General features: G+C 43.4%; 1 protein-coding gene across 2 annotated transcripts in view; it reads left to right on the forward strand.

Moving 5' to 3' along the window:
• The first annotated feature begins 3891 nt into the window (after positions 1-3891).
• The window catches only part of LOC111871540, a 43102-nt gene continuing 29526 nt past the window's right edge, over positions 3892-17467 (forward strand). The window contains exon 1 of one of the 2 annotated variants that reach the window (XM_023864710.2): positions 3892-4093. Coding sequence is in view for 1 of the 2 variants with exons in the window: in XM_023864708.2 (XP_023720476.1) it covers positions 15225-15306 (82 nt within the window). In the remaining variant the exon portion in view is untranslated. Of the gene's footprint in view, positions 4094-14922; positions 15307-17467 lie in introns of those variants that run through there. The other variant, XM_023864708.2, reaches the window with a different exon arrangement.

Below are 17467 nucleotides of genomic sequence, written 5' to 3' on the forward strand. Positions count from 1 at the left end.
TCGGCTCAGAGATGGCGACAAGGTTGTCAGCCTTACGCGCCGGCCGCCCTTTACCCCCAAGAATACTCCTGGTACTCATTTCTGTTAGAGGCTGAATCGACCCCAGGGCCATAGTGCGGCTGGAAGGATTAGGTCAATTGAAAAGAATCCAATGACCTCATCGGGACTTGAACCTGCGACCTTCCAGCTTGTAGCATAGTGCCCCCATGTTTCATATGAGTATGATGTACTATATTATCACGTATTTAGTGAATATACACGGGAATGATAATGGGATTTATTGGGCTCTTACAATTCGTAACCACAATTAATTTTTATGCTGTCAATAATTCGCACACACTATAGTTCAATACAGCTTACAGTAAGTCATCTCAGTCCGCTGCATCTTCGCCGATTGTGGCCTGGTAACGGCTCCCAACTCCATAGATTCCTCAGCTTCCTTGTTCACGTCCGTACTAGCCGGTATCCGCTTCACCGCTCATCTAATCAGAGTCAAAATTATGTTACGACCGGCGGCCAGTCGGCCGGCCTGTCTTGGTGTCAAGCCCCACCTGGGGCCCAAGACAAGATTTGTGTTACTATCGGACAGTTTCGGGTCTCGCCAGCGCAGTCATTCTGGGGTCCGAGTCTCGCAGGACTCATGATCATATTTTACTGTCTCAAATTCTGGATTCCCCCAGCCTGGAGGACCGTGTTCCCGCATTTATATCCTCCATTAACAAGGTGGCCAAGTTACACCCCAAGGCACTTAGTTCCCTTTTCGTAGCTCCCTACCACTCGCAAGTCAAAGTCACATTACGACTGACGGTCAGTCAGTCAGTCAGTCAGTCTTGGTGTCGAGCCCAATCTGGATCTTATGGCCAGATATTTATTATTGTTTGAGAGTTTCTGTCTTGTTTGTGTGGTGCGCCTTCTCTGACGAGACGACGGATCTGTCTTTTTTTAGAGTCATTGTCTGCAATAGTAAGTCATTTGTCATAATGTAAAGGATATTTACATTTTACATGTTAAACATGCTAATAAATGTATATAAAATATATACAGGACCTCTGTCATTCCAGGGTCAGTACAGTAGATTATGCCCTCTTTCTAGTAGCTTCCGCTACAGCGGCAGTCTAGTCACTTGAACGGTCGTATGCTTGACCGCCGCCAAGCTTAAGCCTCTTATACTTTCTATGTCGGGCTGCCACTCGCAGGGCTGAGGACCTGTTATATAGCTTTGGGGTGGACCTCATAGAAAACGCGTCTTCCCTCGGTTCTTCTGTTGTGGCTCGTGTATTCTTTGCTGCGGAAACGTGTTTACCGAGGAGTTCACTAGCAACGGCGGTCTCCTTTGACTTCACTATTTCGTCTTTCAGGCATCATACCACAATATGATAACCTTATGAAAGCTATGAATGAGATTTCTTGCAAAGACTTCTGTACTGACAGAAGATGTGTATACAGTGCAAAAGCAAAAATACTCGGTAACGTGCTATAAGTGCAATACATACGCATGACGAAAGGCCAAGCATACTTACAAGAGACAACCCCATCCTCTCGTCAGAGAGGATATTACAAAAGGACTATTATCGCAAGAGTTCAGTTGAAAGAAAAATCTCTGGTCGTGAGTCTCAAGAGCTTTGCGCCAAGACGAACTGATTGGCGGTAAACCGCCAGTCGTAAAGTAACTCTGACTCTGACTCTGACTCTGACTCGTCCAGAGACATCAGCCATTTCCGTTCGGTATTTAGCAACATTAGCGAAAAAGAATGTTTTCGTCTTTTTTTTATGTCATCTAAATTATTCGTTACGTCCCATTATTGGAAGATGTATGTTAATGTGAGAGGTAAAGTTACAGTTATCCGTGTGCATGACTAAGCACCACACCATGAAGACTTTGTGGGGAGAGGAAGTATAGCTGCACGCCTACTTAACTTCGGCAGTAGATGGAGGTGAGTGGTCAGCTTTACGTGCCGGTCGCTTTTCCCGCCCGCGGATGGAGACCCCTTAACTCCTTGTATGCGGGGCTCTCCTGGAAATCGAATACAGAATCCTTCAGTTACTCGGCCCGCAGCCTAATATCTGTACTCACTGTATAGGGAAAGAAAGGCTTTATAATAAATATAACCTCACTTTGAAAGGAATTGTTCCAACAAATTAGTGGGCGCCAGCACTCGAACTGAAAATCCAGGTGCTGGATTTCTGCAAGAAATCAAAATTGAAGAGCAGAATATGTGAGATATTAGTATCAGAAATTAAAGATTTTTTAAAGTGTATTTTATCACTTCCACAAATTGTGTGTCCCGCCCTCCTCCAAGGCGTACGGCCAAGTTACCCAGATTAACTAAGCCAGTCCGGCGACACAAGTTCATCCATATTTACCCGAGTGCGGCCAATGGATTTGCATCCCCTTGGCTGGTATTTCATTAGTTGCTTTGGTATTCTTTCGTGCGGCGCTCTTTCCTTGCATAGCCGACACTGCTCCATAGTTGATTGCTTGCTCTACCGTTGTCTCCACTCCTAACACCTTATCCTGTACACGTTTTGACCTCTCTAGAAAAAGCATGTCTGCTGCCTGTAATCTTCTTTCGTCCCTTCTCGCCATTATCGAAGCTTCATTACGGAGATGGGCAGGGAATGTAGCACGCATGGGGAAAAGGCATCTGTACGGGGTTCTGGTTGGAAAGCCAGAAATAAAGCGACAACTAAAAAGACCTAGCCGTAGGTGGGAGGATAATATTAAAATGAATTTTATATAGGATGTTGTGGTATGAACGGGATTCGTATGGCTCGAGATAGGGACCAATGGAGGATTCTTGTGAACACGGTAATGAAATTTCGGGTTCCATAAAATGTTGGGAGCTGAGGAACAGCTGAGCGACTGGCAGTTTCTCGAGAAAGACTCAGCTCCTTAGAGTTTCATCACTACGCTGCAGCGACACACGTGCAGTCACAGTAGTGTAAAACCTCAGCTCCCTGTCTTGTCTGTTTTCCTTTCAGCGTTCTACAAATCTGTCCATAAATAGCTTGAAATAAATATAATACACAATTGTAAAAGTAAAGCTATCCCTGTAACAGGCCGTGAAGGCCCATAGGGTTGTGAGACGTTGAGGGTCCCACAGTATGTAGACAATCGGCTCAAAGCCTTACGCAACGTCCGCGCTTTACTCCCCAGGAAAATTATTTAATTAATTCCTGGTACCCATTTCTGTTACAGGCTCAGTCGACCCCAGGGCCTAGTGCGGCTGGAAGGATTAGGTCAACTGAAAAAATCCAATGACCTAATCGGGACTTGAACCCTCGACCTTCCGGCTTGTAGCATAGCACCTCAACCAAATTGTATCCATTCACATTTTTGTCAGGTCAAGAAGACTATCGGGGCTACGCGGTAACTTAGTTGGTTGAGGCACTATGCTACAAGCCGGAAGGATGCGGGTTCTATTCCCGATGAGGTCATTGGATTTTCAGCAGTCCGTCCAGCCGCACTATGGTCCTAAGGTGGACTCAGCATAGAAGAGAAATGAGTACCAGGAATGTACCTGGGCGTAAAGGGCGGCCGGCGCATAAGGCTGACGACCTCACCGCCATCTGGGAGGTTATTATCTAGAAAATGTGGGAGCCTCGACGTCTCACAAGCCTTTGGGCCTCCATGATCTGTTACAAGTACAACTTTAACTTTTTACCTTATCAAGAGGACTTAATGTAGATACCTTCAGAACATGTATCTGCAGCTAGCAAAAGAGTTCACGATTTTCTTCGTGACTGTACAGGAGCACTTTCCTGGTGGCGCCCGTGAGTAGAATCATGTATCCTACTGCCCTGTCCATGTGAAAGTCTGGGGAAGTGATGCGCTCGTGCAGAAATGCGCAGAAATGCCTCCAGTCATTGTTTCATGTGACGCGTTCTGTGTGGCTGCCGCAGTACAGTACAGAAACATCAGTCACAAAGCATTACGTGAGCCACTTCCTATGTGAACACAGATTGACCATAATGACGTACCCAAACAGTAGGCCTACGCGGAAAAAATTAGACCCGGTGGTGAAGTATGGAGATCTGCAAAACGTCTCTTTGTAAAGCAGAACTTGTGAGAAGCACGGACATCCCATTAATGGTGAGTCTCCTGTTCTGATATGTGACTTTGAGAATTTGATACCCTAAACGCGTAACAAAAATTTGATTCGGATTCGTAGAATTGTTGGTGTGTTAGTAGGAAATGTCCATCACATTAAGTTCTCCTTTAAAAAGTATGTTTATACAATAAACGAATTCGTAATTAAAAAAATAATATTTATGTATATATAATATTAATGTATGACCCGTCAAAGTTGACGGAAATAAAAGAAATATTTTCACATAAAAATTAATTAATTTTATATTCGCTTTTTCTTAGTTACATAAAGAGATCGCATTGAATTCCCAGTTTGTATCAGAACTAGGAAAGATTAGCTTTTTTTTTCACGGGATATTTAACGAATCTTTCAAATTTGGAAGACAGAATATTAAGTGAATTGTGAATTGGAAAGGATTTGGAAGGAAGCGGCCGTGGTCTAGACCACTGTATTATCCCCGACATTTTCGTGGAAGGATAGGATAACTACGAATTACCTCAGGGTAATATTGCCATATTGCAGCCGGAAGGGTTAGGTAAGTTGAAAATAATCCACCTCATTGGAACTCGAACCCGCGACCTTCCAGCTTGTAGCATAGTGCCTCAACCAATTACGCTACTAGAGCCGGTGTAACGTATTTGCTTTAGCGACTGGCTACGGGCTGGACGACTGAGGGGTCGGAGTTCGAGTCCAGGTAGGGTCAAAAATGTTCTCTTCTCCAAATCGTCCGGACCGGAACTGGGGTCCACCCGACCTCTTATCCAGAGAGTTCCGGGTGCTCTTTCTCCGGGGATAAAGCGGCCAGGGGCGTGAAGCTGACTACTCACCTCCAGCCAGTTCCGAGGTCTATACATCCACTCCCCCATACACTTTTACGGCATAGTGCTTAATTAGTTAAGCACAGGGACAATTTTACCCTTTATTAAGCTTGCTTTCTTCGTTCGGTTCACAAACGGCATTTCGGCAAAACACGTGTTAGATAAAACTAACAAAGTTCATACATCGGGAGTAAAACTCTGCGTAATGTCGAATTTAAGCGTAATTTGTGAAGCGGGTGTGGAGCATCTCTACAAGGAACCGTCCATTTTAGTGCCTTACGTAGAACACGCTTTGTTATCACTCGGTGTTTCTAAAAACCGAGGCTAACGTCACGCAGAATTCTCTCGAAGTGAATTTCGCGTGAATTTGATTAACTGTTTACGATATACTGTGTAGCGGAATTGGTGCTGATAGTGGAACACCGATATATGGGCAGAGATGGCCTTCGGACAAGCGTTCCCCTTGGTTTCAAAAGAAAATCTGGCAGCCCGAGAACCACAAAATAGATTTTCACTAAATTTCAAAATGACTACTTCTTCTAAAATTTGTCAACATATTCTGTTGTTTTTTAATCCTACAGCGATACCGGACGCTTCACTTCGCTGATTTTTTTTCAAAAACAAAAAATGTTTCGAACAAATGTACAGTAAAACCTCGCTAATCCGGATTAATGAAACAAAAGATATCCCTAAAAGACAAGAAGGACTTAGAAAACAAGTAAATGGGAAAAATAATATAGGCAGCGCTGATGAAAATAAATAAATAGATATCACTAAAGCTATTTCTTCCTCTGTCAGAAGCTGAAATCCAGGGTCTCCTTCATCCAGCTCAAGCCAATCTTGTTTATTTTCTTGCGTGTTTTTAGTCTCTCCAGTTGGCCTCAACACAGTCTGAAAGCCCTTTTGCTCTAATCCCTCTTGCTCCTAAATCCAATGCGTATTTTAAAAGTCACGTGCCCAACTGCGAACAGAATTTTTCATATTTCGGTCCGGATAAACTGTAACCGGAACAGCGACAGTTTACTGTATTGCGTGCCCACTGCACATTTCCTGTAAGTCTTACTGTTTTCGAGATTCACATACAGAAGTTTCGAAAAATATGCGCCCTATGAAAGTGGTACTTTATGTAGGATCCTTGATGCGGATTAGTTGACGTAGAGTTGAGGACCAAAGGTCCTGCGCTCTGACCATCTCACTGCTCCAGTCTAAGACTAAACTTCACAGATAAAATAAGGTTCTGTTTTTGCTTAATTAAAAACCACTTTATGAACACGTTTGGTGGGATTTGAGGTATAGTTCCATGTATTCATAACCTTGGCACTGGATGGAAATGAGAGGCCCGCTTTACACCCAGGGAGAGCCCCCAGTACCTTTCGGATAGGAGGCTGGGTCTCAAAGCCGTTCGGGACACAGAAGAGAAGAGAAAACTCTCTTGCCCCTGTCGGAAATAGAATCCAGGGTTTCCAATCGTCTTGTCCGCAGAGGAGCCACTGTACTGCAAATCACGGACGCTGTACAGAAAGCAGTTTCGTAGCCATCCATGTAAAGTCATGCCAGCAACTGCCAGAATTGCAATGTGTAAATGGGGGCTTGCGTCACTTGATTACTGATCTAATTAGGCTGGCTCCGTGGAGCAGTCTTTTCCGGAAAACTGATACTCGCTCAGCTGGTCATGAGGTTCCTCGCCTATGTTGACAACACCCCTACCACTGGTCCCTGTCCTGAGTCAGGTGAATCCAGTCTCCACACCCTGTCATCGTGTTTTCTCGACATCCATTCTAATGTTTTAAGGTTTTCTCAATGGGTTCTTTCCCTCACATTAAGTGAACTTCAGGCTTCAGTTAGTTAATATTGTGTATAAACATTTTTCAGCGTATATTACCTTAACGCAGGGGCACGCTGTAGCATAGTTGGCTGAGGCACTATGCTACAAGGTGGAATGTCGCATTTTGGATTCCCGATGAGGTCATTGGATTTTCTTTGATGGACCTAATCCTTTCAGCCGCACTATGGCCCTGGAGTCGACTCAGCCTCTAACAGAAATGAGTACCAGGAATACTCCTGGGGGGAGAGGTCGGCCGGTGCATAAGGCTGACACCCTCACTGCCAGCTTTTAACCGATTGTCTAGAAAATGTGGGAGCCTCGATGCCTCACAACCCAATGGGCCTCCACGGCCCGTCGTTACGTCATTACAATATTATATTTTCAAGGTCAAACTGGAACCAGAATCGCCTTAACTCAGAACACTGCGAACACACGGGACTTCTCGTCCATAAAGTTGCCTTCTCAGCGTGTGACGTATGACGCGTGATCATTCGCACAAAGAGGATACACAGTAGCAGTGTTACGACGAAGAACTTTCCGTTGGCCTACTAGTTAATCAATGCATTTCTGATTCTTTCCTTCTGGTACATGTATTCTCCGCTAGAGATCGCAAGCTACCGATCACAGTAGCCGCGCGGTCTGATGCATGAACTGTCTTCTCCCGCTCAAACACTGGGATCGTGGGTTCGAATCCCAATCGAGGCATGGATGTTTGTTTGCGTTTATTCTGTGTTTGTGCTGTCCTGTGTGCAGGTAGCGGCCTTGCGATAGACTGATATCCCTTCCAAAGAGTTCTACCGACTTGGTACAAGATCAAGAAACGGAACACGCGGCGAAGACACATCAAAGGGCTGAGGTGGGTGGGAGTTGAAGTTGATGAGAGACCTTCACTCGGAGGCAAAGCAAGCAATCAAAGAAGGCAGAGATAGGCAATTACTATTACCAGTGGCAGATCTTAAAACCCAGTGGAAAATGAAAGACAAAAAAAGAACTTCACAGTTTTTGTCAAAACACCAAACGGGAGAGGAGAAAGCTACTTCAGGAATGGCTCGTCTCCGTGTTTGCGCGAGATAAGAATGAACCGTCGTGCCTTCGTGTCAATAAACCGTACGAGAGCAGACCACACCAGTCTTAAAGCCTAAACAGATTTACGTAACATTGTGACCACGGCCGATTGCGAATGTGGCGATGGGCCGCAAACGGAGGAACATAACGTGTATCTTCTGGGGCTGTAAACTGTACGAGGACCAACGGGCAACAGTGACGGACATTTTGTCTGGGAACAGCAAAAAAGAATACCAAAGTCAATTATAGAGATCTTAAGGCTATAGGAAAAAAGATTAATGCAAGGGGTCAGCTACTACATAAACAAAATTCCTAAATTTATTAAAAATGTGTACTAAATATTAATATTATGCTCTTAGAGTTAAGATATATATTCAGAAATCCCGAGACGACCGCTATGATAGATTAAGATGTTTATAAGACTGTGTTACAGAGTTCCGGATCGGAATTGCCTTGGTCATTTTTGTATATACTCTTATTTTTTCAAAATAAAAAACACTGCAATTCTGCAAAACTCTTTGCCCGGAAAATACAAATGTGCGTTAATGCGTTTCTTTTTTCATATGAATGCTGTTCACTTGAGCCATGTGAGAGAAGCATGCGCAGGAATCACGTGTTTGTTGGTTTAATGCATACGAATTGTTATTGAATTCATCGCAATGAAAAACAAGCTGCAACGCCTTGTTGTGCACTGAACGCACAGTAAAATCAACACATGATGACTCGTAGTGATGCAGTGCAACCTGTCATGGCTATCCGAACTGTGTACACATGTCCCTCTTGAGGCTTCGTGTGTTATTCCTACATACTGTGATATTGACAAGGGAAGCAACCATGACCAGGGCTGGAAATAGGAGTCAACGCGGTGAGGCGCCATTATGTTACTTCAAGAGCCCTTCATTTTGGTGACGATATTCCAGGTGCTTTACGTTGCCACAGTGCGGCTCCAATAGCGATACATGCAGAAACAGATTCACGGACCAACAGTTTCCTTTTAATATGCACTGGTCGTTCCTCTGACCTTTTCTATTTATATATAGCGTCCAGCTGCTTCTAAAAATACAATCATCGTGTTCCTGGACTTATCCATCGTCCTCTTTTTTTAAAAAAAAAAAACACCTTTCGGAGACTGGATTCTATCTCCGTCTTCATGTGGAACCTACTCTGTTGGGCCCAATCGATAGCGCTAATCCATATTTTCGGACTTCCACCTAAAGACGAAGACAGAATCCAGTCTCCGAAAGGTGTTTTTTTTTAATAAAAACAGGACGATGGATAAGTCCAGGAACACGATGATTGTGTAGGAACTGCCCACAGTCAAGCAAGTGTGACAACGCAAACGTCATTGCTTAGCAACAACGAGTAAACAACGGTTGCTAGGCAAAAGCAAGTAAACAGCGGTTGCTAGGGAACTAGTAAACACGGTAACCGGCAATAGCAGCACCTATTACGTAACCGTTTTCCATATGTCCGACTCCAGGCTACATAAGAAGATACACTGACTTGAAGTGACAGTCTAGAGTCTAGTTCTACCGTTCTTCAATACCAGTTCAGTTCAAGCAGTTCACTATTGTTGTTATCCATCTGTGTATACTGTGCAGCTGCAATAAATCCTATAGGACAGTTCAACTAGTGGTTGTCTATTCATTCGTACGACATCCCACAATTGTATTAATATATCATCTCCACAAACTTTTACATTTTATTTACTTCTGATAAGTCTCTTCCCATCGTGGTCATGCCCCGGGCTAGTCTAATGTAAGTTAAATGTTACATATATATTAATACGGCGCTTCCCAACTTTTATTTATTTATGGCTTATTTAAGACGCTGGCCGGTAGTTAAAATATTGCAGTGTTACATACGAGTACCGTTGTCACGTGATCTCTACATATGTACATCAAAAGTGTGACATACACATTAAACGTAGTAGGAAAGTCCATGAGTCACCTGAACAAACACTGTGTTTGTATTCGGAACAAAGTCCTCAGGCCTTGTTCGAAAATGTTACTTGTCGTAGGTCAAACCTGACCTGCATGGCGCCGGATATAATTTCCCATATTAAGCAACACGATACAATTCCATAATTATGACTGTCCCCTCCTCCGCCCCCTGCCTCAGACCCCGCCATACAAGTATGGAAAGTTCGACCCAATTGCGCTTTGCTTAACCCAGTGTTTCCCGACATTTTTCATAATGCGAACCCCCCCCCTTCCCCCTCAAATTAATACATACGCGACACCACTCCCTGCTGGTCAGTGGAAAGTACAGTTTGCACACTGTTACAAATCACGATCAGACTGTACGGTGACACAAGAACTACAGTCTCTTCACACTTTCAGCAACCTGTAAAATGTTGCTCTCCATCAGTGGTTATCGAGCGTGCTGCAACCGCGACACAGTTGCCTTAGTTTGTTGAACTCATAATCAAATGCAAAAAGTAAAATAAAATGAATCATACGCGCTTATACATTTCTAATTAAAGCACAAAGATGAATTCATTATTCAGAGTTTGGTGTAATCGTTTTATTAAAAACTGAATGTTTAACAATATAATAAAGTAAAGCTATCCCTGTAACAGGCCGTGGAGGCCCATAGGGTTGTGAGACGTCGAGGCTCCCGCATTTTCTAGACAGTCGGCTCACAGATGGCGGTGAAATTGTCAGTTTTACGCGTCGGTCGCCCTTTACCCACAGGGAGATTCCTGGTACTAATTTCTGTTAGAGGCTGAGTCGACCCTAGAGCCATGGGGTGACTGGAAGGATTAGGTAAATTGAAAAAATCCACCTCATCGGGACTCGACCCGAGACCTTCCGACTTGTAGGATATTGCCTCAACGAACTATGCCACTGCGTGTCCATGAGAATAAAGGATACAGAACTTATAAAGCAGGCCTCATAGGAAGGTTCCGTTTCCGCTTGTTCTGCTGTTGCGAGTTTCTTGAGCCTCGGAGCACCTTACACGTTGAGACTACTGTTGTGTTTAGTTTTAAGTTAAAGCAAAATTCGAAAATCCTACTTCAGATTCATAGGTTGTCGGAAACAGCAAGGAATTTTCAAAAGAGTTTAAGCAAATGTTGAGCAATCCTGAGGATTTAAAATTGTGCTTGCGGGAAAGAAGAGAAGTCGGGTTTCGTGCCGGTCTCATTTGTCATTTCAGTGCCCAAATTTCAGATTATTTGTATAATCTGGCCAGCCGATTACTTCCACAAAATAATATTTCTCCTAAATGGAGACAGCAGTCTGACTCTGACTCTGACTCTGACTCTGACTCTAGCCGATTACTCTGCTTGCCACCTGCTTTCACGCTGGTATCTTGACCCTGAAGTTGGAGGCGAGATGTTCCTTCGAAACGTCAGTTGTCTTTCAGTGAATTACACGGCGTTATGTTCTAGAAGGTAGTGGTCTTCATAACCACCGCTGTGAGAACTTCAAATTTTATTTCAATTGTTGGGAACCTTGAATATGAATGTGGTTATAAAGAGAAATGGAGTGAGGTGGAAATTTAACTGCGCAATGTACGTACATTAAGTTATGAAGCAGAGAAAACGCAGTGTGGGATCTAACAATTGTCCTTGGGTTGGATCTTACGACGGGACAGGGAACAGAAAACTATGACCAGTTGAAACAGTAGTTGCAGGGACAACGAACAACGCAGGTCGCAGCTGTGACGCTCACCATGAGAACTGTTGTTATAAACGCACGAAAGAAGTTTCACTGTTGCATAATGACTTCACATACAATACAAATACCATCCGACTTGACTACATCACTAAAAGTAATTGCACAGCAAAGACTTCTTATGTAATGAAAGCTGCATATTACTTTCTTTTCCACGCGCTTTCGCGTCTCTCAGTTATCAGCGTTCCTGTATTAAATCGAAAAAAATAAAATTGTCTAGATAACCTATTATGACATGTACAGCCGTTGCTATGCAATACGCGAATATGCAGCGACCGTTTCTGAGCAACGGCTTGGTAAACACTTTCCCGCGGAAACGAATAAACACGATAACAATATCCGGGCTATCGCTAGGGAACCATTCATAACAACAATAGATGAATTGTTGAGGGTGGTATTTTCTGTTGTGTCCGCCCCGAGGCTACATACAAAGACCCCAGGCCGGCTCAGGGGAATTGAGAGCGTTCAGTTGCGGGATATTCGCTGGACAGGAAGAACCTGAAAGCGAAAAGCTAAAGAATCTCCACCGATAGACGCCATTGCTAGGGAACGGCAGCTGAATGCACTGAACGCTTTAGAAAACAGTGTTTGAAGCAGTGATTTTTAAAGTGTGGAGATGAAGTGTGCTGAAATTACTTGTAATTCCGAGTGGTATGTATAAGTGTGTCAATAGATCCAATATCTAATCCATACCCCCGTCTATAGTCGCACCCATAAATCTTGACGATATTCTCGGTCCATCTAGGACCCATATGTTGAGAACCCTCACGAAAAATACAGTTGTGCACGTGGTTTTAATTCCTTATCAGGTTGTACGGTGACAGCAGGAACATAAATAACTTTACAGCCTCTCTGCACCTACAGCAAGCTGTAAACTGTTCATGTACAGTCACGAAGAGTGCAGTTCTGCACACTGTTGCAGGTCCCTACCAGGCTGTACGGTGACAGCAGGAACCTAAATAGCTTTACAGCCTTTCTGCTCCTACAGTAAGCTATAAAATGTTTCTGTACAATCAGGAATAGTGCAGTCCTGCACTCTGTTGCAGGTCCTTATCAGGCTCTGCTATGACAGCAGGGACCTAAATATAGTTTACAGCCTCTCTGCACCTACAGTAAGTTACAAAACGTTCCTGTACAGCCACGAAAAGGAAAGGGTGAAATGTTTCGCTGGCCATGACTGTGATACTGTGAACCGCGTTCCCTTCTTATGCTGAGAACCGGATCCATAGCCTCTGGATGATGACATAACGATGTACCTCACTGTCTGAAGATGGCACACCCTCAGAGATGTTTCATACGGAGTACAACAATGCGTTGCGTTGACTCCAGCATGGGCACAGGCAAGTGACGAAGTGAAAGGCGTTTTCTTTGAATATATTGCATTCTCCATCATCATGATGGTGACGGCGCGTGAACATAGTATTCCATGTGCGTGCATGGTAAATGATGGACGCCATGGAGCACAGACCGTCTTTAAAATTTATTAGTCGCTCGGCGAATGTGATGTTTGCTACATTCCCCGCCCATCTCGTCCACCTTGCTGCAATGGCAATGAAGAATTATGAAGGTCTTTGTTGTGCAACATCAGGGTTAGTCAGTGGGTATAGAGCTTAGGCTACTGACCGGACGACCGAGGAATCTGATTTCGACTTCCTCCGCAGTGTCCAGGCCAGCTCAGACCCGCGTAGCCTCGCATCCAACGCGAGTTCTACTCGTACATCTCTACCTGCGTTACATAATGTGTGATAAGGGAGGCAACACGCACGGCTGTTTTCAAGTTGCTGATAAGTACAAATCTATTGAAACAAGGAACAACGGACGACCTTTAACCCTTTGAAATATTCATGCAAAGAGATAGGTGTAACGAAAAATGGTAGAATAGCAGGTGAGAAGAGAAAATCATCGGCTAAGTGAGACACGCTTTATTTGAGGGGTGGTATCATTTTTTCAGACGTTTCGCAGTCTTCGCCTGCTTGTCCTTAATCAGACTGCATAGGTCGGGTAAATTGCTGCTGGCTGTCGCCAGCACAGTCAGAATTTGGTTTCGGGCCGCCTCGGGACCCATGACCATATTTTTTGTCGAAGAATGGCGTCTTCTGAGATATGGCGCCTTGTAAATATTGTTGCTGCAGGCACCAGGTCACGCTGGTTCCTCGATCACAGATTTTTTATACCCTGAAGATGGAGGCGATACGTTCCTCCTAAACATCGGTTTATACAATATCTACACCGCACCACAACACAGAAGAGGGCATTCTTGATAGTCACCGCCGTGAAAACCTCAAATTTTACATATTTTTTGTTCTTTCCAAGATTTTCATGCCCTTTGAAATCAGGCCCCCTCTTGGGCGGAAGCCACTTCTGTTCAAGCGGTCTCCAGATAATACGGTATAGTGTTTCGGTGTGATTTGAATCTTCGTTCCCAATCTTTTTGTTTTAATTACACGAACAAACTTTGGTCTCTCAATCTGAGTGTGAGTCCTTTTCTGTAAAGTTTTATCTGTTAGATGTTATGATATTGACAGTGAAATCAGTCATATCTTCTTAGATAAGCGCAGACGAGGATTAAAGTGTACGAATGGAAAGCAGTCTTACTAATTCACATCACAAGATATAGATCTTGCCGTAGATAACATCACTTTTGGCGGGATGGCATCGACATTATATAAAAATGTATCTGTGGCCTTCATCACGTCTCTCTGCGTGTGTGAATGTATCAGCTTCATAACCGCTGAGATTTTCACTACTGCATATTCCATGGTTGGTTAAAGCAGGACGACAGTACCGGACACTTCACATGACGACGACCCAAGCGGGTTTCTGCGCGCACATCTTGAGCGTAACTCGCCGAATGTTCATCGGAGTGGAAAATGTTTCGGGAGAAAAGAGGGGCACGTTTTATGTCGTGTTCACTTTTTCTGTAATTCTTGTGGTTTTCGAGATGATCAAATAGAATTAATCTTTGTGCTGCTTTGTCTCACAAATCGATAAGTATTCCGACTGATTTTAAAATAATTCGAAGCTGCAAGTCCTCGCAATTGCGCCCCACTTGGTGTATTATGTATAAGACAGAGTCAAAGGTTAAAGATTCAGGAACTGACTAATCTGGATGGACACCAATAAGGCGCCAGAAATGCGTCACATCGCCGTTGCTTTTATTTCAAAACTTGTTTTTACATCTCGGAGCTGGTGAATGTGTCTTATCGGATACCACGCCGTACCAATAACGACTCTATACCCAAATGACTACTGCAAACAGCGTGAATAGATCAAATAAACATAATGAGAACATCCGAAGTTAAGCTGAAAGTAAATATATTCTGGGTCGTTCATTTGGGATCTACTCACATCTGTTCAGGGACAGAGAGTTAATGTGCTGTGTGTCTACAATAATAAAAAAAAAGTGTTTACATAACATTCAGTGACAAACGACACGTGAATACTACCTTGCAGAAAGATAAACCTGCCGTACTGGAGTTCCGAGTCGCGTAGCAGTGATCATCAACAACAGTTTGTGAGTTATACCAGCGTAAGGGGGGTCGGTATCCAATTAATTGCCTTCATGTGGACGTGCAATTTGGGGGGGGGGGATATTGAATTCGAGCTTTTGCAAAATGTGTAGGAACTGTACAGACTATACAAGGATGTAATTATTTACCGCTGCTGAAAGAGGATCGTGTTACCAGTGGATATCGTGCGAATCTGTGATATTCAGAGTAAATTTCTATGACAAACATATGTCAAGATGGCACAGCCCAAAGTAGTTAGCAACGATAATGTCGCCTACTACCACACATATCGGTACAGCTCTCTGCAGCAACTTCAGCGTAAGTATCAGAAACATCTGGACTGATAACAAATGCTTTCGTAACATTGAGGTTATGATTGTTGTGAACATTCATATCGCTCCGTATCGCAATTTATAGTCCGGCAAGTGGGTACCGGCGTCTAGAAACAGCATGTCCCCAACTTCAGCGTTTCCGAAACGTTGATAGTTACCTATCGGGCCACAAAGTGTCGTGTATGTTTCCAGGACCTCTTCATTCAATAGGGAGGGGAGTGGCTGCAGCTACACAATTTACTTACAAACTTATGTTTAAGGCGTTTAAGAATATTTTCGCTGATCTCAAAGTATTCAGGATAAAAGGTGTAAGCTACAAACCGGAAGGTCGCGGGTTCGAGTCCTGATGAGGTGATTTTTTTTTTTTCGATTTACCTCGTCCTTCCAGCCGCACTATGGCTCTGGGGTCGACTCAGCCTCTAACAGAAATGACTAGCAGGAATCTTCCTGGGAGTAAAGGGCGGCCGCGCGTAAGGCTGACAACCTCACCGCCATCTGTGAGCCGATTGTCTAGGGAAAATATGGGAACCTCGACGTCTCACGACCCTATGGGCCTTCATGGCCTGTTGCAGGGATAGTTTTACCTTATATGTTTTTAATACTTCCAATTTTTCTTACTAGTATTTGTTATGCCGGTCACAGTAGCCAAGTGGTCTAAGTTATGCACTGTCTTCGCTCGCTCTGAAGCCGGGATCGTCAGTTCGAATCCCACTTAGGGCATCGATGTTTGGTGTTTGTGTGTGTATGTGCGTTTTTCTGTGTTTGTGTACAGGTAGAAGCCTTGCGACGAGCTGATCACCTGCCCAAGGAGTCCTGCCGAATATCTAAGATCTAGTAAACCGAAGTGAAACGGAGAGTTTCATGGAGGTAGGCCAAGGCCCAAATTGGGGCTGTAGCGCCAAAGAGAAAAAATATATTTGTTATGTTTCATCCTATTTCCAGTTTTTATGTTTGTATAAAAATCTGTGGGGAAGACAGATGTCTGGCTTCCCCCCCCCTTCTGCCGACGCCAATGGTAATAACTACAGAGGACTACAATATGAATTCCTCTTTTTACGTCTTGCTATTAGTGCGTTGCTTTTGAAAATAAAGAAATTTATGCATTGGGCACGCCATCGGTAAAAATTTATGGGCCCACCCAACTGCCTATCCAATGGTTAGCTGTTCCCGAAAGTAAAGCGGTCGGAGCGTGAAGCTGACCACTCCTCTTAGGGTTGCCAGATTTTGTAAACTAAAAAAAGGAGTGATGTCTCGTTGCTTGTTCATAACGATATTTTTCACAACTAATAGGCTATAAAATATACATAATCAACATACTACATAACTTACAAAATGCTGCTACACATCTGTATTACATAGGCCTACTACACATTTATAGAACAAAACAAATATTACATAGCCCTATTACATATTTATAGAATGCACAAAATATTTGTAGAACACAAATATTAAATACTACATATTTATAACTTTCAAGGGCTGGTCGATCAGATTCTGTTAATTGTATTTCACTGAACTCTTAGCACTTTTTAATAATTGAACATCACCCTTTGAAAATTTATAAAATTCTGAACATGACTTGCTTTCATAGTTCACTGTCACCTGGAGTTCTGCCTTGATTAAATCTGTTGAGCATCTGTTTCTTGTGTCACTCCACTTACTTTTCATGAATGAAAAGATTCGCTCCACAAAAGCATTTGAGCCAGGGATGCTAAACAAAACTCCTACCACTTTGGAAATATTTGGTACATCATGCTCAGGTACTGAAGAAAGAAATGTAAGCCAGTTTGCTACATAATCACCATATCTGTTCACACTGTTGCAGACGTAATCTCGATGGCTGCTGAACTCCTCGCACAGGTCATCAATGCAAAATTTTCACTTAGCTGAAACACTTCTATGGCTTTTTTCAAAATCTTTGAACTCAATCCCTTCCTGCAGAGAAAATGCTGCAAGGGATGTATAGGGATTGTCATCTGTCACATCATATCTTTTTTGCAGATACTGAAGCATATTGCTATAAAAGCTGTTCAGGTCTTCAGTAACCTTCCTCTGTAATGGCATAGACAATCCATTAATGAGTTCTTTTGCTTTGCTACCAAAAAAGTTGTCTTTCCTTCTCTGCTGGATTTTAGAACTGAGAAGTT

Source organism: Cryptotermes secundus, unplaced genomic scaffold (genome assembly GCF_002891405.2).
Source record: "Cryptotermes secundus unplaced genomic scaffold, Csec_1.0 scaffold989, whole genome shotgun sequence".
Taxonomy (NCBI): Eukaryota; Metazoa; Arthropoda; class Insecta; order Blattodea; family Kalotermitidae; genus Cryptotermes; species Cryptotermes secundus.